The sequence below is a fragment of the Varanus komodoensis genome, unplaced genomic scaffold (genome assembly GCF_004798865.1).
Source record: "Varanus komodoensis strain SLA01 unplaced genomic scaffold, ASM479886v1 scaffold4, whole genome shotgun sequence".
In the NCBI taxonomy this organism is placed as follows: Eukaryota; Metazoa; Chordata; class Lepidosauria; order Squamata; family Varanidae; genus Varanus; species Varanus komodoensis.
Window position 1 is genome coordinate 8091936 of NW_025335941.1, and position 26732 is coordinate 8118667.

Below are 26732 nucleotides of genomic sequence, written 5' to 3' on the forward strand. Positions count from 1 at the left end.
GGTCAAAATTAACATCAAAACGCTCTGTGGATCACATATATTCTAATCCTGGCATCGGGAACAGATATATCCCCCATGAGTAAGTTGATTAGGAATTTGTTCAGGACAGACAAAAGGAAGCACTCCTTACAGTGCACAATGTATCTTCAGAAGCTGCTGTCACCCTGTGTCATCAAGGTAACTGACTCAGACGGCTTTACAAGGCGGTCCAGAAAAGTCACGTGTTGTATGACTTTATCAGCGACTGTTAATGGAACCACCGTGTCCAGAGACAGCATTCCACTAAGTACAAAATGCATGGCAGGAATACCAGGGTAGATAGTTGCTTGCTTGTTTGCAGCACTTGCTCTTGCTGTTCTTGGAAACATACGGCCATCTACAGTTGGAAACACGATGCTGAACTAGACGGCTGATCTGACCCAGCTCAGGCTTTTCCTAATTTTCTTATGGAATTTCGCCAACCCAGCGATATGTTAGGACTGCAACTCCATTCATAACCTGCACGGCCATGAGCATCAAATTCCCCTGTTAAGTATGGCTAAATGGACAACTACATATGCAAGCCAACCCTACCAGTCCATTCTAAAAGTTTTGTTTTCTAGTTACATACTCATTGTGATGTATTTTTAAAACACAAAAAATATTCCTAAAGGGCACTGCCCCCGCACCCTGGTTAAGTCTCAGTGCCACCTTCCCCAACCCGGTGCCACCCAGATTGGATTACCAGCAGCCATGCGGCGTGGGAGAAGCTGGAAGTTGTAGTCCAATATATCTGAAGGACCGGGTTGGGGAAGTGTGCTTCGCTGTATCCAGAAGCAGACACTGTATTTGATCTTTGCCGGATCTAAACCTTCTCTCCATTGCCAAGACCGGAAATATTGCTGGTTAAACAACACACAAAGAAACGCTAAACGTGGTTTTATTATTCCTCCCAGTACGCAGCATCATTGCTTTAAAAAGAAAATAACCCACCCACCCTTTCCTTAGATCTCTGCTTCTGACCTGTCGTATTCTTTCCTAGCGCGCTGTTCGCGCTAATTGGATTAGGACTCCGCTGGTATGATTCGCGCTCTTATTGGGCAACTGGCTTGTCAATCTAATCTCAAAGCTTCCACCCCGCCCTAGAGAGATGCCTTCAAAAATGTCACGGGATGGAAAGGGTCCTCCGCATTCTGAGTGGTCAGTTTTCTCGTCACTAACTCGGGCTCGCCCCGCCTTCTATCATTGAGAGTCGTTGCGCAAGCCGAACGGAACATTGCTAGGGCAAACTTTAAAAGCAAACAAACGACCAAAAGCAAAACCTTTCCATGCCTATAATTTCAACGAGGAGACAAAAGCTCTCCCAAATTATGCATAGTTAATATGGCCATCACTCAAGCTGAAGTTCCACCCAAGGCAAAAATAAGTCCCGTGACCCCTTGAAGCCGAGGGGCGGGCTTCGGTTTTGGCATTGGTCACAAGGGTTCGCCACTCAGAGGATAACCACGCCTCCTTTAACGTGCGCTGCCTGCCTGGCCTATGGCGTAGCCCATTCGTGGCGGGAGGAGGGATAACCTTGGGTCGTGAGGCAGGCTGGTTGGTACTTCCTCTTTCGCTCCGCTCTGGTGGAAGCTGCGGGGCGGCGGCGGCAGCGGCAGCGAGAGGGGCGATGGAGTCGCGGCTGGCCGGGTTGGCCCTTTGGGTGGCAGCAGCGCTTGTGACGGGTAGGCTCGAGTCTGTCGCTCCGATGTTGCCGGTCGATGCGCGGCAAGGCTGGAAGCGGAGGACCGCTGCGGGTTCCGTCGATCGACGGAGGGCTCCCCTCCAGCACCCTGTGGACGTTGCGGGGGCAGGTGGAAGGGCTGGCCGTGGGATGAGATGGGGGGGGCGGACAGTCAGCGTGGCAGAGCTAAGGGGAGCCTGGACGGGGCTGGTCGCGGCGGGGCAGAACCTGTCGGGCGAGGGGCTGGGGCGTGCCTGTGGAAGGCTGCGTGGTAAGGGGTTAGGAGCCGCCTAAAACGTGGGGGACTGGCCACTGTAGTTCAGGGACAGGCAGCCTCCAGGCGTTTTGGACTAAAACTGTCATCAGCCACAGGGTGCATAGCCAGTGGGACTTGGGGACTGCAGTATCTGGGAGCTACCAGGTTACATAGCCCTACTGTAATAATTCTGATAGGGAAGGGGTGTGTTGGGATATAATGATACTCAGGTGGCATTTTCTTAATGTTGTAGCAGTGATGTGACTTGATGCAGAGATGATCTTTAGGGAGGGAGATCGGAATAAAATTTATTATCTATATATAATGTGGGGGTTTTTTTCTTTTCAACTAGTATGACATATGCAAGAGTAAACCTTTTAAGAGAGAATTACATGGAGCATTTGAAAGTTGCTTTAAAAGTCAAGCAGCTGTTAAGCTGACCTGATGTTGAATTTCTGGTTACAGATAACTGGTGACTGGTAACTTGTTTTATAGCTGTTACTTATGCACTCAGATTTATGGTATCTCCAAAGTATACTTTGACTAGTATAGGATGTTGAGAATGATAGCTTGAACTCCTTCTCAGCTAACTTTGTACATATCTGGATGTTACATAGTAGATGAATCTAACAGGTTTGTTTGCTTTAATGAAAAACAACTGTGGAAGGCTTTCCCAGTCGGAATTATATGTTCTTCTCACTGGCAGGTTTTCCACCTGCATGTGGGTATTGAAATGATACAGACACTTCTTTTTCCTAGCACCCATGGATGCAGCTTTCAGTTGAAAAACAATTCAAGGGAAGGGTCAAGCAGTTCCAACCAGCTTCCTGTTCCTGCACTCAGTCAGCTGCTTTTCACTTCAAAAAATGTCAGACATCTGCTGTCACCCATCTGCAGCACAGTATTTAGCTTGGTCCTCCATCTTAATGTAGCAAAACAAAAACTTTGGTAGCTCCCTTAATACAGCAGCAACCTCCCTCCTACTAACAATCTTTAGTCGTAATTAAATAATTGATTTAATTATTTTATAGTTTTTATAGTTCTACTTGTAAAGAGCAAATGTAGATACGTTGTATCATTAGGGAAAAAAACCCCACAATTGGGCAATCCCTGTATTAGGGCCATCCAGAATGTCACAAGGAAGTACAAGTTTCTCAGTTCGCCCAGAACTTTTCATCAAGCCAGATCAGGAATAAGCAACCTCTAGATAATTTGGACTTCCCAGCATGGTCAGTGGCTGGAGAGTATGGGAGTTGTAGTCCAACATCTATAGAGGGTTGCCTGTGTCTGGGCTAGGTGGCACAGAAAACAGGAAAAGAAAGAAAAGCCTGAAAATCATTCCAGCAGTTATGGCCATGAGGGCTACATCTTAGTTTCAAAATGGAGATTGTGGACTCGGGGAATTTGGCAGCACTCATTGGTACATCTCTCAGATTATACATAAAATTCTGAGATAAAGAAATAAACCCCATCAACACCATTCTGAAAACTTTAAAGTTGTCTGCAGTAACATGGCTCAGTGTGGACATTTAAATACATGCATATTTTCAGCTCTGATCTTGTTTGAGGAAGCCCACCTGCTTTGCATTATATGAGTTGGATAATTCTGGCAAGATCTTGTAGCTGGATCTTGTTGGAACAAAGCAAGAGCCTTTTGTCAGTTCATTCCTGTATTTTCAACACCTGCCAAGCTGTCCTAAATGCACATTAAAATGAACCTGAAAGAAGCTTACACTAAAACATTTTATCCAGTACTTCTAGCTGCTGTGTACAAATTAGTAGACAAAATGATTTAATTGTAACTTAAGACTCATTTTGACTCACTGTAAGGAAGAAATAACTCCACATCCTTATTAATGGCAAGATTAAAAAGTGTAAGAAGAAGTCCTTCTAATTCATGGTCAGCTGATAATATTGCTGTAAGCAATTGCTCTGAAGACAGGAAAGAAGCTATTTTGAGCACTTGCTTCTTGTACTAGAATTGCCTTGTAAGCATGTAAGAAGAAGCAGAACCATTTACCTGTTTCATTAGGAAATAGGTTGGATGTTTTGTCTGAAGCTTAGTGGGAGTGATCTGAGAATGTCTTAAGCATACTGTACTATTGACTGGATTTGCATTATCAAAGCAGCCTTGGCAGTTCTTTTCTGCTGATGTACCATGCAATACCTAATGACCCCCAAGCCCTGTCTGAACCTTGTGAGGTGCGTAGCAGGGGTGGCTTTGAAACCACCCCAGAATCCATAATTTTTTGTACAGTTCTGGCATGGTTTTGAATCCACCTTCTTCTACACACCTTGCTGGATTCAGACAACATGGGAAGCTGCACACCACAAGGGAAATTAGTCAAATCCTGCAGTGCTTGACTAGCATATTGGGCAGGGAAAAGAAACCACCATGGTTTCCCCTCCTCTGCTTCCAATGATCATGCAAACTTGGGCATTAACTGTTTGGGTCCAATGATCTAGTTAATGGTGTATGTATTAGAGACTTGAGCATACTCTAATGTATAATATATTGAGACTGTATTTGTGACGCTTAAAATCCAGGACATGGTACAATGAACATAAATTATACAACACCAGGAGCAGGTTAGACACAAGGAATAACTTCCTAAGTGTCAGAGCAATAGAACAGTGGAACCAGTTGCCAAGACAGGCTTTGTGCTCTCCTGCAGTTAGAGACATTCCAGAAGAAGCCAGACAGTTATCTGAGTGGGATGGTATAACTGGCATCCTACACCAACCAGGGGTTGGGCCCAATGGCCTTCTTGCAAGAATAGGTCAAAGAATGGACACTTGTCCATTACTCAAATAAGCCAGTAGCCCAAATGATAGGACTTTAACTCAGCATTTTCTCTTTAGATACCATCCAGAAACTTTGAATACTTGACAACTTTTTGTTTGTTAAACCCATTTTAAATCTGCATGTGTCATGGCATATCTTCCCTTTAATATGTTGCTACTTTTTACATATTTACACTTTTAAATTCTTATTTATTATTAAACAGCTGGTATTTGCATTTCTGTAATAAGAGCCTATATTGTTTTAAGAGCTGGATTAACAAGCAATTTCAATAAAGCCAAAATATCAATTTCCTAAAAAATTAGGGCAAGTGAACTCCTTCCCTTTATGACAGTTAAAGGAAGGAAAACTTTAAGAAAAATTTCTACATATAAAAAATGTCCTTTGTCCTACATTCAGATGGTCTATTTACAGATACACTGCTGTTGATATAAATGAATGTTGTAGAATGGTGCATGTTTACTGTCAATACTTACTCTGTTTTCATATAGTCTTGGAGGTGGTTATAGCTGCCTCCAAGGTTAATGTGGTCAGAGTAACTGAAGAAAAATGCTATAGCTGAAACATTATACTTACAGGAGGCTTTTATGAGGGGCTAGTCTTGTTGCCTGTTTCTTGTTAATCTGTATTGACACCTGACTCTACTTCCAGAACGTGTAGGAAATGGAGGGGCAGTAGAGTACATGATTGGCATGCAGAAGGCTCTAGGTTCGGTCCTCAACATCTCCAAATAGGGCTGGAAAAATTGCTGTCTGAGATCCTAGAGAACCACTGCCACAGAATGTCAAAACTGGGCATTCAGCAGCTTCCCACGTTCCTGTGATAAGCAACCAAATCCAGCCCACTGTGAGTTGCAGCCCAGCCATCCAATTGCTACCACAGCAGCTAATGTGATGTGAACATATATAAAAATTTGTGTACACTGGCTCAGTCCAGCCCAATATAATCTAGTATAATTGGCAAAGGCTATCCTAGGTCTTAGGCAACAGTCTTGTTCAGTCTTGAGATCTTCTCACTGGAGATACAAAGAATTGAATCTGAGACCTTCAGCATGCTATGGTGAGCGTTATCACTTTTAGAGTCTCACCTGTGACAAATGGGTTGGGAATGAAGTGCTGGCCCATCACGCCCTTCTTAAATTGGCTCTACTGAAAAAGTAACTGCTGAGCATAGGTTCTGGCACTAAAGGTCCTAGGATGAAAAGGTGGGACAGTCTTTCCTGTGCAGCCATTTCAATATGTGTAACAGTTGCATTCTGTGTTTGTGTATCAGTGCTTTCTTCCAGCCTGAACATTATTTGTATCCTGTTCTTTATCTGCTTAAGTAAAAGACAGGAAGGCAAGACTTCTGGTTATTACTGTTGGGCACATTTACATATTTGGTACTTCACTTGGGCCATATTTTGCTACCTTAATGCTGGTTTCAGGAGTGTACTATAACTTGGGAGAGTAATCACTAAATAAAATTCAGAGAGCGTTTACTGTAAGCTGAGGGCTTCTCCACACGTGTATCGGAAATGACAAGGCAAAAACAGCTGTACTATTCTGGAATTCAGATGAAGAATTCTACATGTTGTTGGTGCCTTGTGCACATCTCAGACAAATTGCCTGCAGATACAACACAAACAGGCAAAGTTCTGGGCTAGAGTCTTTTTTCAGGTGATGTATTCATTTTCTCTCTTCAGAGGGTTTTTTAAACATGGAAGAGCATTCAAAAACTTTTTTTAAAATCACCTGCACCTGAAAGTGGTATGGCCCATTCATTCTGCCATCTCATATGTTGTATGGGTCGCAGGCCAAAGACTCTTGCAAAAAGGCACGATATTATTTAAAGGAATGACTTTATCAATCTCTTCCTATTTCAGGTATTTCTGCTAATGAATTCAGCATATTAAGATCTCCTGAATCTGTTGCATTCCGTGAAGGAAGTTGGCCGATACCTGGGGAGCGAATTCCAGATGTAGCAGCATTAGCCATGGGCTTCTCTATTGAGGAAGTATGTTATTCATGAAGTCCTCACAGTCACAACATTACTGTTTTTGAAACCACTGAATGTCAAGCCTGCACAGTCGCCTTTTTCTCAACAATTCATTTTGGGAATTTTGAACAAAAGTATTATTTGACATTCCTCTGATTTGCATTAAGTGTTTTTACCAAAATCACAATTCTGGTAATCTGTGAGTTGCTCTCATCTACAGATGTCCTCAGTGATATGAACTCTTCATACCTTAATCACCAGCAGGTTATGATATACACTGTCAAAGACAATATGATATACGCTGTCATAGAAACAAATTTTTGTGTATGTCTGGCTTTCACTGTTTGTTTTTAAACATATGTTAAAAAGCTTACAAGTTTTCTCAAATATCTGAACTGTTACAGGATCTGCCTTGGCCTGGATTAGCAGTAGGCGATCCCTTTCGGCGTCCTCGAGCTACAGTTCTAGTCACAGTGACAGGGATAGACAAGCTAACGCTGCCCAAAAATGGCATATCTTACCCAGTTGAGAATGTAAGTATCCCAGGGTATAGATTCCAATGCTTACTCTGGTGGTCAGAACCTCTGTATAGGAAGAGAGGTGCTATTAAAAAATCGGCTTTTTCACTGCTTCATCTGTGACTTGGTGCACTAATATGAAGTGTTCTGGAGCTAGCAGGGAGGACCAGATGTTCATAGAGGAAATTATGTAGGTTTCCTATTCACTTAAGTGACCTGTTGCACTGGCTGCATACAACAAAAGGGATCCCATGCTTCTGGGATCACATGGCCAACTGGCTGGCCACTGTGTGAACAATACAGAATTTTATGGACTTTCTGATCCAGCTCTGTTCTTCTCATGTGAAACAAACAGTAATCACAGTCTTATTTTCAGTTTTCCTTCAGTTTGCTACAAAGACTTGTTTGTTAGTAATAGAGGGCGAATACACCATGTTGGGTCTGATCCAGGCCCAACCAGAAACTAAAACACTGTGCCAGGGAGTACTTCTCCTTTTCAAGGATTTCAGTTACCTGATGGGCAGCTGAGCATTAGGGTTTGGCAGTGCTTGGCTTATAAAAGTTAGTATCCTAAATGTATCCCATCTAACATGATTGATTGCAGTACAATATCCCAGATATCTATGGATAAATGGAGACATATATTATGTGAAAAATTTTCCCTAGAAAAATGTGGGGTTGAAAATTTTCAGATGCTTACATCAATGAGTATTGGATGTTCCTGAATTTTGTCTAGTGTAGGTGCCTCAGGATTCTTGGATCTTGTACAACTACTACCCATGTTGGAAGGAGGCTTGGGTGAACCTAATTAAAACATTAGGATTACTGTGATCATTGCGTTAGAGAATTTTTGGTTTTTTACATTTCAGTATGCTGCTGTTTTCTAGTGGCTTTAGAATTACATACTATTTAGGGAACAATATTTAGGCACAGTAAAAATTTTACATGGGCAGGTATTTCTTAGGAGCTTTCTGTGTGAATGTCTTAATGGAACAATACATAAGCAATGGTATATACTGTAAGTTATTATCTTCTAATTTTCCTTAACCCTCAGCAGGAATCATTGACTAGTATTTTCATATTGACCTAGGCAATTCCTTTCAGCCTGGATGGTGTTGCAAATGCAATTCATACCTTGTTTTCAGAAGAAACTCCTGTAGTCGTACAGCTAGCTCCCAGTGAAGAGGTAAATAGATTCATTTCCAAAATAAATTAAGTCATTTTGTGCACATGTGGAAATTGTCTATATCTTTCCAAGTTGAAAAGAAGTTGCTTTTTTTTTTTTTTGCCAAAGTAATTCAGTATTGTGTCACTCCCATATTGTATATGATGGTGCTTCTTTCAGAGAGTGTATATGGTTGGAAAGGCAAATTCTGTATTTGAAGATCTTTCTGTCACCCTGCGTCAGCTTCGGAATAGACTGTTCCAGGAGAATTCTGTTCTTGCTTCTCTTCCCCTCAACTCACTAAGCAGAAACAATGAGGTAAGACAAGGCTCAACATTAGATACTCATTAAAATTCCCTCTTCTGTTCTTTATTACGTCCAATTTTGAACAAAATAACATTTTTGGTGTACATGTTTTTCATGCATTTTCTTAATGCAACATCATGACCATGGTCTGACTGTCTGTCTGTCCCTCCCCCCCCCACTCTCTCTCTCGCGCACACACACACAGTAGCTGTATATCCATCATATGTGCATGGTACAAAAGCACTGAGGCACAGTTCTTGTCTGTGGCCAGCTTGTCACTGATTCGAAGACAATGGATCAGGTTAATTGGTACACTCAAGTGATTCATCAGAAGTATGTGTGTGTCTCATCTGTCATCCATGCAAGTAATGTGACCTCTGAATTGGCTTTGAGACACTTCAGTGTAGATGAAATGCTTAAGTAAATTCAGGTCAGAAATACTTAAAACTATTTTTTCCTTAGGTTGACCTGCTCTTCCTGTCAGAATTGCAAGTTTTGCATGATATCACAAGCTTGGTAAGCAAAGACTCAGTAAACAAACAATTGATTCTAACTGGGGTTGGCAGCTGATAGTCCATTGGCTAGACCTGGACAAAGGAAAGTTGTTACTTGGCCCCAGGCACAGTGGCAGCAGCTTGCTTGTACTCTCCTAAGTCATGTAATTGTTCTGCTGTCTTGATGCCACTTGCCTGAGGAGTCCTTACACTGGAAAGGAAGTTGCTGGATAAGCAGTACTCCTTGATAAATGACTGCGGGAGCAGGACAGAACCTGATTACTGTTCTCTAAAACAGTGCAATAGGAAAAGCTTCTTTCCAAAATTCTGTGGCCCTGCTTTTCATTTTGGCATTCTTTTCATGTTCCTTTTTTTCCTGGTTGCCTCCAAGCTATCCAGGCACAAACATCTGGCTAAGGATCATTCACCAGATCTGTATTCCCTGGAGCTTTCTGGGTTGGAAGAAATTGGTAAACGGTATGGAGAAGATTCACAGCAGTTCAAGGATGCTTCTCAAATTCTTGCAGACTCCCTACAAAAGGTATCACTAGTAGCGATCTTGCTGAAGAATGTGTTGCCAAGCGTGCTACTCTAAATCAAAGGAACACTTCCTTTTATTTCCAGACTGGTGCAATGCTTCTCTTGACTAACGAGTTATGCAATGCATTTCTGCTGACACTTACTTGGCTTTTTTCAGATGAAAATCTCTAGAGGGGCTGGACTTGGGCTTACAGTTGATGGCCAAATCAAAACATATAATCCTGATCTGTCAAACTCCCTGATGCTGCAGACTACCAGTTTACATCACATGACTGTCCAATTCCTTTTTGAATGTTTCTAGTGTAGGAGAGTCCACAACCTCTCTTGGCAACTGGTTCCATGGTCATATTGCTCTGACAGTTAGCAGACTTTTCCTGATACTGAGCCTCAATCTGGTTTGTTGCAACTTGAGCTGATTATCCCATGTCCAACACTCTGGTTTGAATAAAAAGAGATTTTGTCCTTCCTACTTCTAAAGTGCTATCATGTCCCCCAATGTTTCCATGAATATGGAAACATTGATATCAAGCTGTTATTATTTCATTCAGATGTAAATTTAAATTTCATTAAAATACAAGCAAGCCCTTTAGTCAGAGCCTCTAAAATATTTCATTTCTTTTCCTACAAGAAATTCATTCTACCTTAGTGGAAAGTGTTGTTAATTATTGTCTCAAAACCAAATTTTCAAGGAATGCCCAAAGCCTCTCATTTATTTATTTATTGCTTTTATATACCATTCAATAGCCATATATGACTCCCAGATGTAGAGATTGCCTTCTGTATTATCACCAAAATAATAATATTTAATGCACTTTTATCTTGTCCTTCAGCCAAAATTGCTACTAGAAAATACTTGCAAAAACATAATAAGGCAATCCCTGCCCAGAGGTTCACAACCTAAAATACATGGCACAAAAGGAAAGCGGATTAGAAGGAAAGAAGACAACGAATTTTGGGCATTAGGTTCTTGGTTGCAAAGGTCAGCAAGCCATGGAGTTGGACTTAATTGCAAGTGGAAGAGCTGCTGGCTTTCTCTTCCTCCAAAATCCTTAGGAATGGCAGTCAATAAGAGGAAGAAGGGCTCTCAACTGCTCCAATATCCAGGCACTATAGAGATCTGGATACCTAACTGCTGTTGCCTCTCCCTCTGGCCTCAGCAGTGACGGTTGATAGCAATATGTGGGGCTGGGGATAGAATATGATATGGTGCCCTTGTGGCTTTTAATATGCCTGTACTGCAGATTTGCAGTTGACTGTTTCCACTAAAAACTTCCCATGGGAATGCTCACATGTAATTAGCCTCAGGATTGCAGCCCATCTTTTACTGTAATTACTGACAAATTCCTGACCATTTGTGCTTACCATTCTATCCCTACCACAGTAGTAAGTTTCCAAATCTAGATACAAATAACATGAGACTTCACTATTCAGTGACTATGGGTTGACCTTTTTGTCACACAGTCTGTGCAACTGCCTGAATGTAAACGGTTTTCAGTTTGCAGATGAGATGTACAACCTCTATGGTGGGAATGCAGTAGTAGAGGTGGTGACCGTGAAGACATTTGACACTCCCTTTGTGAGGAAATCACGATCCATTCTGCAGGCTTCCCAGGTTTGCCATTATATTTTGAGATTACTTTCATGAGGACTGTGAAACATATTTTTTAAAGGCCACAAGTTTAATTTTAAACTGTAGGAACCAGTGCCTGGAGTTTTCCATGAATGAGGGGAAGATCTGTTGTTGGGATTCTACTTCAATGAGCACTCCCAATTCTGCTCCCCATAGACAAATGTCTTGGCCCGTTTACAGGTTTTCCCAGCAGCCTCTGGTTGACTATTTGCATGGCAAGTTGAAGAAGGAAAGGAGCAATGGGAGTTTCTACTCTTTATTTCTTTCCTAACTGATCATTCTGTGCAAATGAAATCCCTGAAGCCTTGAGAAAGTCATTAAGCAGGGTTCAGTAATTACACTTAAGTGGAGTGTGGCAGTATCCTCTGGTGAACATGAATGACCTGGGGAGAGTTATGACAAGATCAGCCCAAAATGTAGACCCCCGGTGAGTACTGGGATGAAAACAGCCAGGCCGATTAGCCAAGCTAGTATTTGTGACACTGTAGCTGTGTGAGTTACTTGATGCAAGAAGCTTCATCCCATACAAAGGCAGCCACTTATCCAGAACATCTCTCGCTTCTTTAGGGAAGGGGTACATGAAAGATCTTTCAGCCTACCTCTCTGGCTATGCCAGATGGGGCTGTTGATTTATAGGTCAAACATCTTGAGAATCACAGTTTGCCCACCCTGCTTTAGAGAAACCTGTAATCTTGCTGCATGAATACATAAAGCAGTTCCATTTTCCCTTTTAACAATGCTCTTTTTCCTCATTGTAGAGCAAGCCTGAAAATCCATACAACCTGGGATATCCATACAACTTCAACTATGCTGTTGTTTTCAACATAATTTTCTGGATCATGATAGCCCTTGCTGTAGCTGTGATTGTCATCTCCTATAATCTCTGGAATATGGATCCAGGTTATGACAGCATCATTTATAGAATGACCAACCAGAAGATTAGGATGGATTAAGTTTCAGAGGCAAGCCTGAGAGGAATTGGGCTGCTTGCATTGCTTTGGCATGGTTCCCTGTGGACTTTTCCGTGCAACTATCTCTGTGAAGTATCCCCTTGTGTTTTCATTGAGGATGTATTTAAAAGGTTAACAGTGGGCATAGTCAGACTTTGCGGAGCTGAAACTGCACACTGCTATGAAATCTTCAGCTAATTCTTATTTGCCGTATGTGTAAATGATTTCATTTTATGGCTGTGCAATATGCACTGAGTTCTAGAGATGCTCCTCTGTATTGTGTGACTAAATGTGTGAAACAAATGCACTGAAAATATGCTAGGAAGTTGCTTTATTTTAAATTCTTTACTCTGAATGTTGTTTTGGGATAAGATTATGAAGTTCACATTTTGATGATGTAAATATTTTATTTTGCTGTTTATAGTGAATTAGTCCATTTTATGCTGAACTTCAGTCTAAAAGCTGCTTGAACCAGAGCTGTTCTGTTAAAATTGTGTGTGTATACTTGGCAGCCATCAAACATTTATTTGGCATTGATGTTTTTCTTAAAAAACCATGCCACTGTAGCAGCAAGCAGTAGAAATTGAAATAGTGAAAGATCCTGTAGTTAAATGTCACAGGATTGTTTCAATATTGCTTTTGACTTTATCAATATCTGGCTCTTTTCAAGGTTCCTCCTTTACAATATGTTGTGAACCAGTTGTTAAATGGCCCATGGTACTTGCTAATCTCCGGCAAGTTTGGTGCCCTTGTAAGTCGCTAAGATCAGCTCTCAGCCCTTGTTGCAGCAGCAAGTAAATGTATCCTGACGCATGCTGAAAGTTGTTTCTTTCAAGTGGTTGTTGTATACTCAAGTGGCATACATGTTTCCTACATTGAAGATTATGTGAATAGATTTCAAATTTAAAAAATTAAAAACAGACCAGAAATTGTAAAAATTAGAAGGTGTAATAGGCTCCAGCAATGCTTTATGCATCAAGCTAGAGATGTTATGTTGGGAGGTTCTTTAGCTTCATTCTCCGTTACCACAATACTGATCACTAGCCAATGTGGCATGAACATCATCCCTACCTGGTTGTATGTTGGTACACGATGCATGTCTAGCAGTATAAATGGCAGAGGTAGACTCTCCAGTATGAATAACTAGAATAGCTGCAGTATGAATAACTTGAACTTTAATCTCCAGTACGAACAGCATTACGGGCACTTCCTACTCTCTAGATTTTTTGGTTTAAAGTTCTCATAATCTTTGAACATTGACCATGCTTCTTGCGCTTTAGAGGAGCTGTAAGTCAAAAACCTCTGGGAGAACACCCAGTTTATTTAACACTGCTGTATAAATAGCTCATTATATTTAACAGTTGGTCCATTGAGAAGTTCATAAATTTAACATAACTCATGGGAGGCTGTGCACTTCTTTGTGATTTGTCCTAGTTCATATTAGGTGGTTTCCTGCAGTAGCATGTAAACTACACTTTCACCATTTTATAAATAAACATCTTTGGCTGTACCCTAGATTGAATCTGCAACAGGAGCCACTGTGCTGCAAGTAAATACCACTTCAGTTAAAGTTTGAGTGGGTGATTTGCAGTGAATGTCAACTAGTTCTTTGCATTGCTTTTCCACCTTTTGTGTTTTCTGCATAGAGTTGCTAGATGAAAACTTCATTTCTAATATGAAGACTAAGGAACTTCAGTCAAAAGGAAATGAATTCTTCACAGTGGTTATTGAATGTATAGGGATCTGTAGGAAACCTGAAAACCGGTAGATCAACAATTTGTTCCTTACAATCCTAAAATGAGGGTGCAACTATCCCAAACAAGAACTGAACTGCAATGTAGTAACAGGCTACAGGCAGGATCCAGTCTAGAGTTAGGCCTAAGCCCCTTGATTTCAATTAATTGTGTACCATTGGTCTGTGAGGCTTTGTGATAGTGTAACCGGAATCCATAGAATAGGTTCTAATAATTCAAATACTGTGACAACATAAGGTTTTCAACTGGCCCTGAGTCAGATGATCTCTCTTAAGACCCAGTTAGAAATTACTACTAATACATTCCATTAATTTCTATTGATCCTGATGTGGTTAGCTTCTTTAGATTACAGCCTTGGTGTGAAAGGAAGCCTTGGAAACATAGAAAAGATATTATTGAGACAGCTGGTAGAAGACCAGTTTTGCTCTATTGCTTTGATAAATTAGACAGGAGAAATAATAAAGGAGGCAAAATCTTACCAAATTATGTTGCATTGTACCAGAGTTGAGAAATCCGTGTCCTCCTTATCAAATTGGTTTAAGTTTTAGATTTGAACAAATTCTTAAGATCGGGCCCATTCTTGGTCTTCTGAATATTTAACCCTATAGTAACACCTGTTTCATTGTTTGGCTACCAATTGATCATGAAGGCATTAAAGTTTTTGAATTTATGTGGAATAATAAATGTTTGGCCTGACCAAACACTTCTGTGTTTAACTGCACCTAATGAATAATTCTGTTAAATTTTCTGCTTTTTCTTTATATCACCATGTTCCTCTGTCTTTATGCTTCTCAAAAGCTACCAATTAGAAGTCACTTCCTATGTGATCCTATGTATCTTATGTAGTGGTATTTTCTCTTGTCTTTGAGTCCTTGTATACATAACACAAGAATCCTGAGCATGTCTGTGAGTTAAGTCACAGTAATTTTATCTGTACTTATTCCCTTATGTTATTTTGTATTGCTAATATATAAATGTCACAAAGTATTTTTCACATAAGTGAAACAAAACCAATTGTTCTGTATAGAAGGAGCACAGTGCCACACCTCTGAAAGTAACCCTGTATATAACACCAAAGAATTTCTACATTTTGAGAAAAGAGTTTAATGGAATTCACCCTTCAGATTTATTCTCTGACGTTTTATAATTTGCAGTTTGGTCCAAATAGGGTCCCTAAGGTAGCTTATAATTACATTATAATAAAATTTTAAACTTTTTTTTTAAATCAGCAGAATTAAGAAAATGAGAATCTTAAAACAGAATGTAAAGATAACACATTTAGGATACAATCCAGTGGCCAACAGATGTTCCCCGTGCAGTCATAGGAAACGATGGAGTCCCTGCTGTAACCTCAAGGAAGCCTTCCAAGTGCCCCCACACCCTCTTGGCCAGCCCGGTTCTTTTCACACCAGCGGAGCCCCTGAACATAGAAGAGCATCTCTGGGAGGGGAGGGGCAAGCTATTTAAATATGTTCAGAGCAAGGGAAGAACAGATGCAATTCCCACCTCAACTGGATCCTGTAACACTCCAAGTTTAGAAGGCCACAGGCCACTACACAAATTGCACCCATAAAATAGTAAGAAGTCATATGGAACAAAGGTGACTTAATACTCTGCCTGAAATGAAACAACGGAGGGGCCTAACTGGGCACAGGTGGGCTGGTGCACTTTGGCAAACACTCCCATGGGAAGCTAGCCATGCCCCTTTTGCTGACTCTGATGCCAAAGATGAATATCACAGTAGGACTGAGGGCCACCCAGATGTTCAAAGTTCTGGGACACACCCAAGGAGGTGGAGGAGCTGATAATTCAAGGGCAGAAGTGGAGGTGGATCAGGCAGACTCTGGAAACAGTATGGAGATACAGGAAGTGAGAGGGGCTGTTGATGCTGGGGAAGCCTCAGGCAGAGATTAGCCACTCCACACAGAGCTATACTCCATGGCTGAGCGGTAGCAGTGGTGAGAAGTCCAGCTGGTTGAAAAGCATGCAGAAAAAAGGTGTGCTCACCGTCACCTCTCCCCAAGGGCTGGCTCACGAGCAAGCTCGTAAGGAGAAGTTTGGGAACTAATAGCTAAGTTGGGTTCAAGAAACTGCTTTGGGTGTTGCTCAGAGACTTGACTGGATGATTTATGTGGAGAAACAATTAAGAGAGTTTTGCAGAGAATGGCTTGAAGTTGGTGGTTGTTGGAGGGAGGAAAGCAACTAGTGGCAGGGCCAGCCTAACTTGCTCAGGAAAAGAGTTCCAAAGGTGAGGTACTGCTACAGAATATGGTATGTCCCCACTGAATTCACCTCTCTTGGGAATGGTTAAAAGGAGATCACCTTTCTACAAGTTCCTTTATGACACTAATGTCTGGCATTTCCATAGAAGTGGCAATCTTCATTCCATGTGCTTCGTTTATTCTAACGGAAAATCTAAAACAGAAGCACAGATAGTAATCTTAACTTACATTGAGTTTGCTATTTCAGCATTACATATTAGGTACAATGGAGTGAAAGCAAAGTTCTATAATCAAGGCCCATTGTGTTTCAGTGGAACTTGTGTATAGCTGGGTTGAACATACTGAGTTTGTGGGCAGTCACTTGGAGCAATTTCTGTATTTGGCAATAAAACTAAGATACAACACTTTTGAATTGGCAGCAAGCAGGGCACCAGCAAACACTATACCCCATACACTATGCCTGCACCCCCAGGGGGTATGAGGTGGCATTTCAGGGGGGTGCGACAAAGAGGAAGGCTGTGTTGTACTTCACCAAAATTTATGAGTTGCAACATTTTTGCCAAAAATTATCCCAATAATAAAATTATTACTATTTTGGATTCAGTTCTCTTTTTCTTAATCAGGACAAAAGCTAAGAATTGACTGAGTTCACAGGCAGATTTGCGGATTGCAGTTTGCAAGAAAGTTCCACATTTGGACAAATTCGTGAATGAGAAGCAGGAACAAAGAAGTCATTGCATGTTCTGTTCACAATTGAACTTGTTTTTACTTTTTACAATTTTTTCCTAATTGCTCAATTTATATTTGAATTTTATGCACTGAGTTAAAAGCTTTTTTAGTTCAGTTTGTTCACCTGCAATACTGTTAGGTGGTTCAATTTGTGGTTAGAAAATTAGAAATATGACTTCGTTTTCAAATGTGATATTACTTTTGTAGGCGGTGTGAACATAAACATCTTCTAGGGGTACAGGGCATAGAAAGGGTTGGGAACTACTGCTGTGCATTACCTGTGAAGTATCTGACACCAATTGCTATTATATCAGCTCAGACAACATTCAGGGAACTAAAACAGTTTGCAATCCAGCTTCCTTAAGGGAGAGAGAAGTCTTATTTGACTTGGATTAAAATGACACAGTAGCAATTAGAAGGCAGGGAACAGGTCCTGAAGCACTGGGAAGCTAGAGGAAAGGGTATTCAAAATAGACTAAAAGATAAAGCTGCGAACTAGGAAGAAACAAGGAAAGTTGGGTTGCAGCTGAACATTGAAAAGAAAGGAACAAGGGGCAGAAGCAAAGAAAAAAGGACAAGTTAATTGGAAAGGGCTCTGAAGAATTCTCAGTACTTAACATGAAAGGAGGAAGATATGCCCAAGATATTGGTCAAGAGATACCTAAAGCAACTAGAATACAGTACACGGTGGCCTGAAAAGCAGCAATCCAGAAAAATTATGGAGGCAGTATGGAGTTGGACCCAGATTTTAGCTGAGTCAACTGCCCAGGCAGCCATCAGGAAATGCTACATGGATTCAGGAGATCCTACTGAATGTATTGAGCTGTAACACAGAAGAGGAAACAATCCCAAAAATGGAACAGAGCGACCTTCCATGCGCAGAAGACTTTCTCATGTGGATCCAGGACATGGGGTTGAAAAGAGGAAACAGCAACAAGTTAGGTAGATGGGAGTGGGAGCATACTGGCAGCTGGAAGGGTGCAGGCAATAGCAAACAGAAGGCTGAGGTGTGTGAGCCAGACAAACAGAGGGAAATAGGGCTGTCAATCCTACAACTTGGAGCTGCATAAAAGATTAGGGGTCATTTGTGGCTTCTATTCTCGCTAACATTGTGACTTGGCACTCCTAACAAAGCAAAGAGGCAAAAAGCAAGTGGGAAGCAATAAAAACAACACTTGCCTTCACCTTTCTCCTGTTTGTAATTAACTTCTTGGACCTCTTTTACTGATGCTTTCTGTCTGCACAACTCTTGTATTATGTCTTCAAGCTGCTGCATTTCACTGTGCAAACTCCTCTGAAGATCATGATTGTTGTGTAAGAAATCCCTTGCAATTTGTATTCTGTTCAAATCCTAAAAGGAGAAAATAGTACAAGTTCCAAAATACAGTGCATTTCATGTATTTCCCATATATTCTCTAATGATTTTGGGGAAGCATCAGCACCTCACTCCAGAGCTGAACAGGGGTCTGACCCCTCTAATTCACCTTGGGGAATTCAACAGCGACCTTTCCCCTCTAATTCCAGTGCTCTCTCCACTACACCCACAATATCTGACCTAGTGCATGCTCTTCCAAGATATACTGTTCCTGATTTTAAAGGATTTCTACAAACCAGTAGGGAAGTGTTGGTTGAAAAAAATGTATGAATGCATAAAAGGTTTCCTTTTCCACACATCTCTGGAAGCCGCTACTTCATCTAAAGAAGAGTAGACATCCTTTTCCCTATGATGGCCTGGCAACCCCATGGGAAAGAATCAAGCTGCAGTTGACGGTGGATGGGACCAGAGCCAGTTCCAAAAGTAGATGGAGTTTGTACCTCATTCCTTCCCTCTCACAGTACACCATTCCCAAAAGGGTGGTCTGAGAAGCAAAAATGGGCTTGCAGCATCAAAAAACTGGAAAATGCTGCAGGCCATGGGTTTTCCACCCCAATTCTGAAGCAAGAAATATACAGTAAAGCTGAAGCTAGGTTGCTACTATGGAAAAAGCTATGACTGTCTGGCAACAAATCAGAGGAGGAAATGAATAATAGTAGGCATCAGTCTGCAGATGCAGCATCGGGCAAAAGTAAGTCATGCCACAATTTCTGGCTGCACGCCATTAGCTGACTATGCTAATGGAGAAGATGAAAGGCAGTACAAGAACCCCATTTTGTTTGTCAGCTGTAAGCCTGAATTCCATCTTTTCTGGCTCCCGTGTGAACCAACACAATGCTAACAAGGAAAATGTGAATGCTGAAAAATGGCTTTCTCCCTGCCAAATGGAGCCCAGCAATCCAAACACCCCAGAGCTCTCCAGTTCCAGCCTCCACCCATCCTTCCCTCTGCATCACAGCCTAAGCCATTCAGCAGGGTCCCCCAAACCTCTGGGGAGGACAGTGTGGAGAAAGCTGCTTCTACCAGCCCAACCTGGAACCAACTGCCTGAGCACATGCTCTTGCCACTTCCTCCATTCAAGATAGATGGCAGCAGGCTCCTCTGGCATGCTCTTGAGGCAAGATGTTTCTTCGCCAGCTTATTTGTGCATGGTGAGGCAGTGAGGCCACTTTAACTGGTACCGTGAGCTGCTCAGCTGCTTCCTGCTCAGTGGCAGGGTGCTTCCTGAGTCGTTTTGTGGTAGTGAATAATCAGGATGCTTGATTTCAGTCCCGTAACAAGATTCAGTTTGCACAGTTCACAGGACTGTAACACAGGATTTGTAATGCAGCCTACAACTACAGTAGCATTGACCGATGGCTGTCCAGCCTCTGTTTAAATGCTGCCACTGGAGGAAATTCCACCACCTCTTATGGCAATCTGTTCCACCATCATAATGTTGGGACATTTCACCAAGTACTTAGCCAAACTCTGCTTCCCTATAATTGCCACCCTGTGATTCTCATCTTGACCTCTGAAATAACAGAGAGCAATTCTACTTCCCCTTCTGCATAGCCGCCTTTCAGATATCTTTGGGCTAAACACACCAGCTTTTATGACCATTCCTCACAGGACTTGTCATCTAAACCACCATCCTGGAAGTAGACAAAGTCTTTTTAGTGGACCTCAAAAGTAAATAAGCATGTCTGAATGGCCCAGTTTAGTTTAGTTTTTCTTTTCTTCAAAATGATCTGACAAAAGTAATAAAATAATCCCAAACATTCACTTTCACATTCCAACATTGCTGTTGGAAAATGTAAGCTATTCTTTTTCCATTGAAATACGTGTGGTTCCCCAGCAGTAGTTATCTCTAAGATGGGGAAGCTAAGACATTAATCTATTTGTCTGATCAAATTAGCTCACCATAGCTTGTCAAAACTATGGTGGGCTGCAGTGCATACCAGCTGCCTTTGTGAATGTGCAAGCTACAGCACATATACTGTGCCTCGTGTTATGCAAGGCCTGGCAACATACAAGCCTCAAATATATTCCCAGTACCCCACATGGTGTCCTAAGTGTGCACCATGAATCCTGTGGGTCTAAGAAATTGAACCAGCCCGCTGCAAAATGAAAGTTCCACCTCTCTCTCAAAGGCCACATAGGTCTGTGCTTCAGCTATGTGTTCAGAATAAGGACATGCTAAGTGTGGAAAGAAAAAGTGCAGAGAAAATAGCCAAAGGGACAGGGAAGAATCCGTTTTCTAAATTACAGTATTAAATACTCTGGGAAATACATTCCCAGCAGACAATCAAAAAACTGTCCAACTTAAAATTCAACAGAAATGTTTCGATTTGTTTGAATGCACGAGACATTCTTTTCTTAGGCAAGGCGTAATCTATTCACCACTGGAATAATCTTCTGCCAATATATTTTGATTTAACCTCTACATAGACTCAGCTGGCTTCTTAAGAATGATAAATTTCAAAACTCTAAGCCTGCTTTCATGTTTCCATATTGAGTTACCTCTTCTGACATCATTCCTTGTTCTTCCAAGAGAAGGCTCATTTCATGAAGTTTCTCTTTGATCAGCTCTGTTTCTATTTCGCTAATCTGGCTCTGGCTCATTTCACCTTCCAATCCATCAAGGTGATCTTCTCTTGGCACATGAACGTTCCAGTCAGATGACAGAAGCTGTTGGGTTGGTAAAACAACAATAACTCTTTGTTTAGAGCAATCTGTTCGGTGAAAAAATCATGACCTAAGGGACTGGATTTCAAGGCCAAGTCCCGTAGAGGATGTTATACGATATTAGTAAGGAGCACGCTATCCCCTGACATTGTGGCATTGCTTCTGTGACTACTGTCTGCAAATGTTGCTCTGAATGCACCATGCAGATCTTCAGACCTGGGCCAACACTGCTTAAGTCATCAGAGGTAAACAACACAGCGGCAGTATTCACACATATTGACAGGTCGTAACAGGAACACCTTCTCATTATGTGCAAATACAAGAGGCCTGGTGAAGCACGGTCCATTTGGTTACTGGTTTCTTCTAAGGTTTCTGCATTGCTTGTTGCTTCGTGCGAAGCCCGTGACAATGTTTTGCTGTGGTTCTGTGGCCAGTGAGTTCAGTGGCAACAGTGGCTGCAGCAGCCATGGCCACTCCAGCCATTGTCCACCGTCTTGTTCACCTAGCAGTGGCTGAGCTGCTGGCAGGCAGGGCGCTGATGGGCTGCCTCCGCACTCCTTTTCCTTCCTCCCGCTGTGCACTCCCCAATGCCTGGACACCATGCCTCGCTGTGTCACTATGATACCAGATGCAACTCAACTCTACCACACTGAGCTAAGCCAACCAGTTCCTGGAACTTTTTCAAAACCATTTAAGTGTATTTATTATTACATTTATACCCTGCTTTTTCTCACTTGCAAGGTGGCTAATATGATCTAGTTATCCTCACAACAACAATGCTGTGAGGTGGGTTAGGCAATGGGCAATTACTGAACCCCACTCACTCAGAGACCTGATGATTGCATGAGGACTAGAATCCAGATCTCCTAAGTCTCAGCCCAACACGCCACTACACCCCATTCACTCATATTTTAGAGACACATTTACATGATGTAGCCTCATTTTAAAAAATAGTGGTCATCCGCAAAGTTATCCTTCTGCAATAACAGCCCTGCATTTGTAAAAAGACAGGCTGCTTCCCCGTAACTGTTATTCTTCAAGCGGCCTTCTGTGCGTTCGCACATATGGGCTCAGGGCCTGCAGGAAGCCTGTTGCTGGGATTATTCTACAGCTGGGAGAGTGTTTGTGGAAAGCCCTCCCACACCTGCCACACAGGCACATAGGAGGGCTTCCCACCCGTTCCCATCTGCCGGCATTGTGGCCTTGGGGCCAAAGGAGGAAGTGGTATACCAACCCCAATACGGCCTTAACCCAATCTTTACCGAATAGATAAGCAAGTCAGGAGATGACACCAAAGAGGGGATTGTGGGTAGATTTTGTGAATGTACAGAAGATCACTGGAAGAACAATTATAGATAAGCACCTTGCCTCTTTTTCTTCATGGTCTCTGTGTATCACACATATGGGCAACCAGCCAGCTGACATTTCTGGGATAGGGTCAATGTCATTACAGGTGGACCGAAGAAAGGAAGAAGGAAAGGTGATATTGAGGAAGATACAGAAGAGGGAATTCTGTGGAGAAAGAGATTTATTAAAAAAAAAAAAAAAAGAATGTAGGGGGATAATGGGGAAAGTGCAAGAAAAAGATGAGGATGGAGTATCAAAAGTTACTAGAATGTGAATAGCAGTAAAGTGTAAGGAAAAAGCTGTGGATCAGAAGAAGGGATAGAACTCACAAGGCATGACAAAGGCGGTTGAAGAAGAACTAAGAAAATAGGCAGGGACCCCTCCTGTATACCAGTGCTGAGAGTGGGAGGAGGGCTTCCCACCAAGAGTTTTCCCAAAAACAGGCTCTGGGCAGGCACAGAACCCATGCACAGAGACCACAAAGAACTTTTACTAAAGCCCTGTTTGTTTGCAACATAGCAAACTGTCTCAAGACTAAATGCAACTTTCAAAAGCAACTTTTGTGATATTGGACAGGGCCTTACTGTAAAACTAAAACAAGATGTAAAAAACCACAAAGCACCAGTGCACCTAAACAAATTTCTGCCTTCTTTTGTAGACTTGCACATGACATTCATATTTAATCAGCTTGTGCTCGCTCGCTCGCTCGCTCGCTCACTCTCTCTCTTTCTCTAGATCTCTCTCAGTACCAAACAGGCTATCTGCTCTGCAGCGGGGTTACCCGACAGTACATTATTGGAAGATAGGATATGACACTACTGCTACTGAAAAGCCAAAGCTTTTAAAAATGCAGTTGCAATAGTTACACTAAATTATATCATTCTACAAAAAAACTTTGAATCAACAAAATCTGAAACAGCCTCAGAAACCAGTGAAAAGAAACAGAAAAGCTCTGCATTTATACTACAGTTCATCTGGCCAGACACTGTGTCATTTCTCCTTTTGTTGCAGAGTTTAGACAAATTAGGAGTAGGAGTAGGAGTAGTAAATTATAAGTGGGAAAAGCTGTTCGTGTCACCTTTTCAATCCTCACACAAGCTGTCACGGCCTCTGGAACATGCTGGAATTCAGTTAACAAATCTTGAACACGTTTTCCAAACTCTTTCAGCCAGGAAGAAGATACCTTCATATCTGAAGAATGCATTAGTTCATTGCGGCATTTAATCACCTAGAGATAGGAAATATATAGCAAAACTGGGGAAACTGTAGGAGCAGGGGAAGGGGGGTGCAAGCAAGCCACAGGCAGTTCTCCAGTTATACCACTTCACAGGAGAGCCACAGCAATCCTATTATCATTACCATTATCAACATTTCTATACTACCAGTAGCTGAAGCTCTCTGGGTGGTTCACAACATTGAGTCACCCATCCAGATTTCAACCAGGGCTGACTTTGCTTAGCTTCCAAGATTAGGCAGGATCAGGCACTTCAGGCTATATGCAAGCTCTTTGAGTCCTTGAACACTGTACAAGGGGCCACAGGTTACTGGGGATTTCCCCCTCTAGACTGGGGACAGTGGGGTGATCTAACCATGTCCCCACCCCTCTTCACAGAGAGAGAGAGAGAGATTGCTGGAGTGGAAAGTACCATGCTGACTGCCCTACAAAAAACAATCTCAGAAAGGGGAAAACGGGTGTTCTACTAGACAAAGAGATGTGGAGATCAGAGAGACCAGAATATGGGCTATCCTGAATCTCTGCCAGCCTCCTTCTCTCTGTCTCCAAAGTGCCATTGCTAAACTGGCAAAACTGCAGAGTGGGAGGAGAGCCAAAGACCACCTCCACAGAATCACACATTATCATCAATGTCACTAGCATGCAAACATTCCAGGTGCTAAGCAGCTTGCATGTATTATAGCCCCTGAATGAAGGCATCTCTGTTTCAGGGCTTTAAAATGTGTATTTCAACAGGTGCAGTATAATCATTTAACTATGCTACACGAGCATGCATGTGTATAACTATGAATATACATTTCACTAAAACATATCAGTATCCTAGAAATACTGTAACATTTTGCAAAAAACATGTAAGGTTTTCCTAAAACCTCTCCATTTACTATTATGAGATTAAATCAACCAAAGTATATGGATGTATCAATCCCTGAACGTTCTTATTCCAAAATCCACTTTCTTATAGAGTTGTTCACCTGTTATCCCCTTTCCTAACTGGTACCAAATTTCTCAGTGTGATCCTGTGGACCACTTTGACCAATGCCCTCTAGAGCAGTGGTGGTGAACCTATGGCATGCATGACACAGCGAGCACACAGGGCCCTCACTGTCAGCATGCGAGCCAAGTCGCCCCAGCACTGCCCAAGCAGCTGGATAACAGCGCACATAGGGGCCATGCACATGCTGAGAAAGGAGCAGCAGCACCAGGCAATGACAGTAGCCACGACTCATACGAGCTATGGCATGGCTGCTCAGGGCACTGCCAAGTATTTGCTTGGACTGGCTGTTACCAGGTTTTGTTGAAGTGTTGGCACATTGTGATAAATAAGCGAATTTTGAGATAAAGTTTGTGAATTCGCTCTCCTAAACGTTCACCATCACAGGTATAGGGTTAGAAAAACGAAGTGACCTTCTCTGATTTTGAAGGTTGGAATGTGCTTAGAATAGGCAGAAACGATGAGTTGTGCAGAAAAAGCAAATTAAGGAAGACTTTTTCAAAATCCCTCTCCTTTCAATGGAGCTTTAGCCCTATATTAGAATTATGTGGGGTGCACCAGGGTAGGGTTAGGGTTAGCAAAATGATGTGTCAAGGCAGGATGCTGATGCTTGGAATGTGTTCAGAATGGGCAGAAACAATGAGCTGCGCAGAAAAGGCTGCTCAAGGAAGGCTTTTTCAAAATCCCAGCATTTTCAATGGTATTTTACCCCTATAGTATTTTACCCCTATAGAGTGGTGCAAGGCCTGGTTCGCACGGGTCCCAAGGAAGATCCGGTTCCACCCTCAAAGGCCCGCTGTGACGACTTTGCCAGGCATTTCAGGGAGAAAATCGCTCAGATTCGTCACGAGCTGGACTCCACTAATGAATCAGAGGTTTCTGGGGAGACGCCAATGCTGCCGTCTGGTCCAGAATTATTGGATGAATTTCAGTTATTGCGGCCCGATGATGTGGACAAGGTGCTTGGACGAGTACGTCCCACCACTTGCCTATTGGACCCTTGCCCGTCTTGGTTAATAAATAATTCCAAGCACGGGATTGGGACCTGGATCTTGGAAGTGGTTAACGCTTCTCTGAGGGAGGGTCGGGTGCCTGCCCCTTTAAAGGAGGCGGTAGTCCGACTGGTCCTGAAGAAAGCGTCACTGGATCCAGAGATGGCCACTAACTATAGACCAGTGGCCAACATCCCGTTTCTGGGCAAGGTGTTGGAGCGGGTGGTGGCGGGACAACTCCAAGCACTCTTGGATGAAACTGATTATCTGGACCCATTTCAGTCCGGCTTCAGACCCGGGTACGGTACTGAATCTGCCTTGGTTGCCCTGTACGATGACCTGTGCAGGGAGAAGGACAGGGGGAGTGCGTCCCTGTTGGTTCTTCTGGACCTCTCAGCGGCTTTCAATACCATCGACCATGGTATCCTGGATAGGCTAGCGGGATTGGGGGTCGGAGGCACTGCTTTGCAGTGGTTCCGCTCCTATCTCAATGGCCGATTCCAGAAGGTAGTGCTGGGGAACTATGGCTCTGCGCCATGGCAGCGATGCCATGGAGTGCCGCAGGGGTCCATTTTGCCCCCTTTGCTGTTTAACATCTATATGAAACCGCTGGGAGAGGTCATCAGGTGGAGTGGGCTGCGGAATCATCAGTACGCTGATGATACCCAGCTCTACCTCTCATTTTCCACTAATCCAGGTGAGGCAGTGGCTGTGCTGAACCGGTGCCTGGCTGGGGTAATGGGCTGGATGAGAGCCAATAAACTGAAGCTCAATCCAGACAAGACGGAGGTCTTGTTGGTTGGCGGATCGGGCTTCGGAGAGGGTGGATTTGACCTGGCCCTGAGTGGGGTTGCACTCCCTCTTAGGGACAAGGTCCGCAGCTTAGGAGTACTCCTCGACCCGGAGCTTTCATTGGAAGCTCAGGTGACAGTGGTGGCGAGGAGCGCTTTCCTTCAGCTTCGGCTGATTCATCAGCTGCGCCCCTACCTGGAGTACGACTGCCTGGCAACAGTGACACACGCGCTGGTGACTTCCCGCCTTGACTTCTGTAACGCGCTTTACGTGGGGCTTCCCTTGAAG

The 26732-nt window shown here is 42.7% G+C and overlaps 2 protein-coding genes across 3 annotated transcripts in view; one reads left to right on the forward strand and one right to left on the reverse strand.

Moving 5' to 3' along the window:
• The first annotated feature begins 1596 nt into the window (after positions 1–1596).
• ATP6AP2 (ATPase H+ transporting accessory protein 2) lies at positions 1597–16916 on the forward strand. Its single transcript, XM_044441915.1, has 9 exons — positions 1597–1703; positions 6626–6756; positions 7143–7271; positions 8347–8442; positions 8602–8739; positions 9190–9243; positions 9613–9762; positions 11257–11373; positions 12150–16916. The coding sequence occupies exons 1-9, from the start codon at positions 1649–1651 to the stop codon at positions 12342–12344; spliced, it is 1065 nt and encodes a 354-aa protein (XP_044297850.1). The 5' UTR covers positions 1597–1648; the 3' UTR covers positions 12345–16916.
• CUNHXorf38 (chromosome unknown CXorf38 homolog) overlaps positions 15175–26732 on the reverse strand; it is a 19253-nt gene continuing 7695 nt past the window's right edge. The window contains exons 4-7 of one of the 2 annotated variants that reach the window (XM_044441917.1): positions 23514–23663; positions 20924–21091; positions 18232–18397; positions 15175–16510 (exon numbers count right to left, since the gene is read on the reverse strand). In XM_044441917.1, coding sequence (XP_044297852.1) covers positions 16494–16510; positions 18232–18397; positions 20924–21091; positions 23514–23663 — 501 coding nt within the window. In that variant the 3' untranslated portion in view covers positions 15175–16493. Of the gene's footprint in view, positions 16511–18225; positions 18398–20923; positions 21092–23513; positions 23664–26732 lie in introns of both variants that reach the window. The other variant, XM_044441916.1, reaches the window with a different exon arrangement.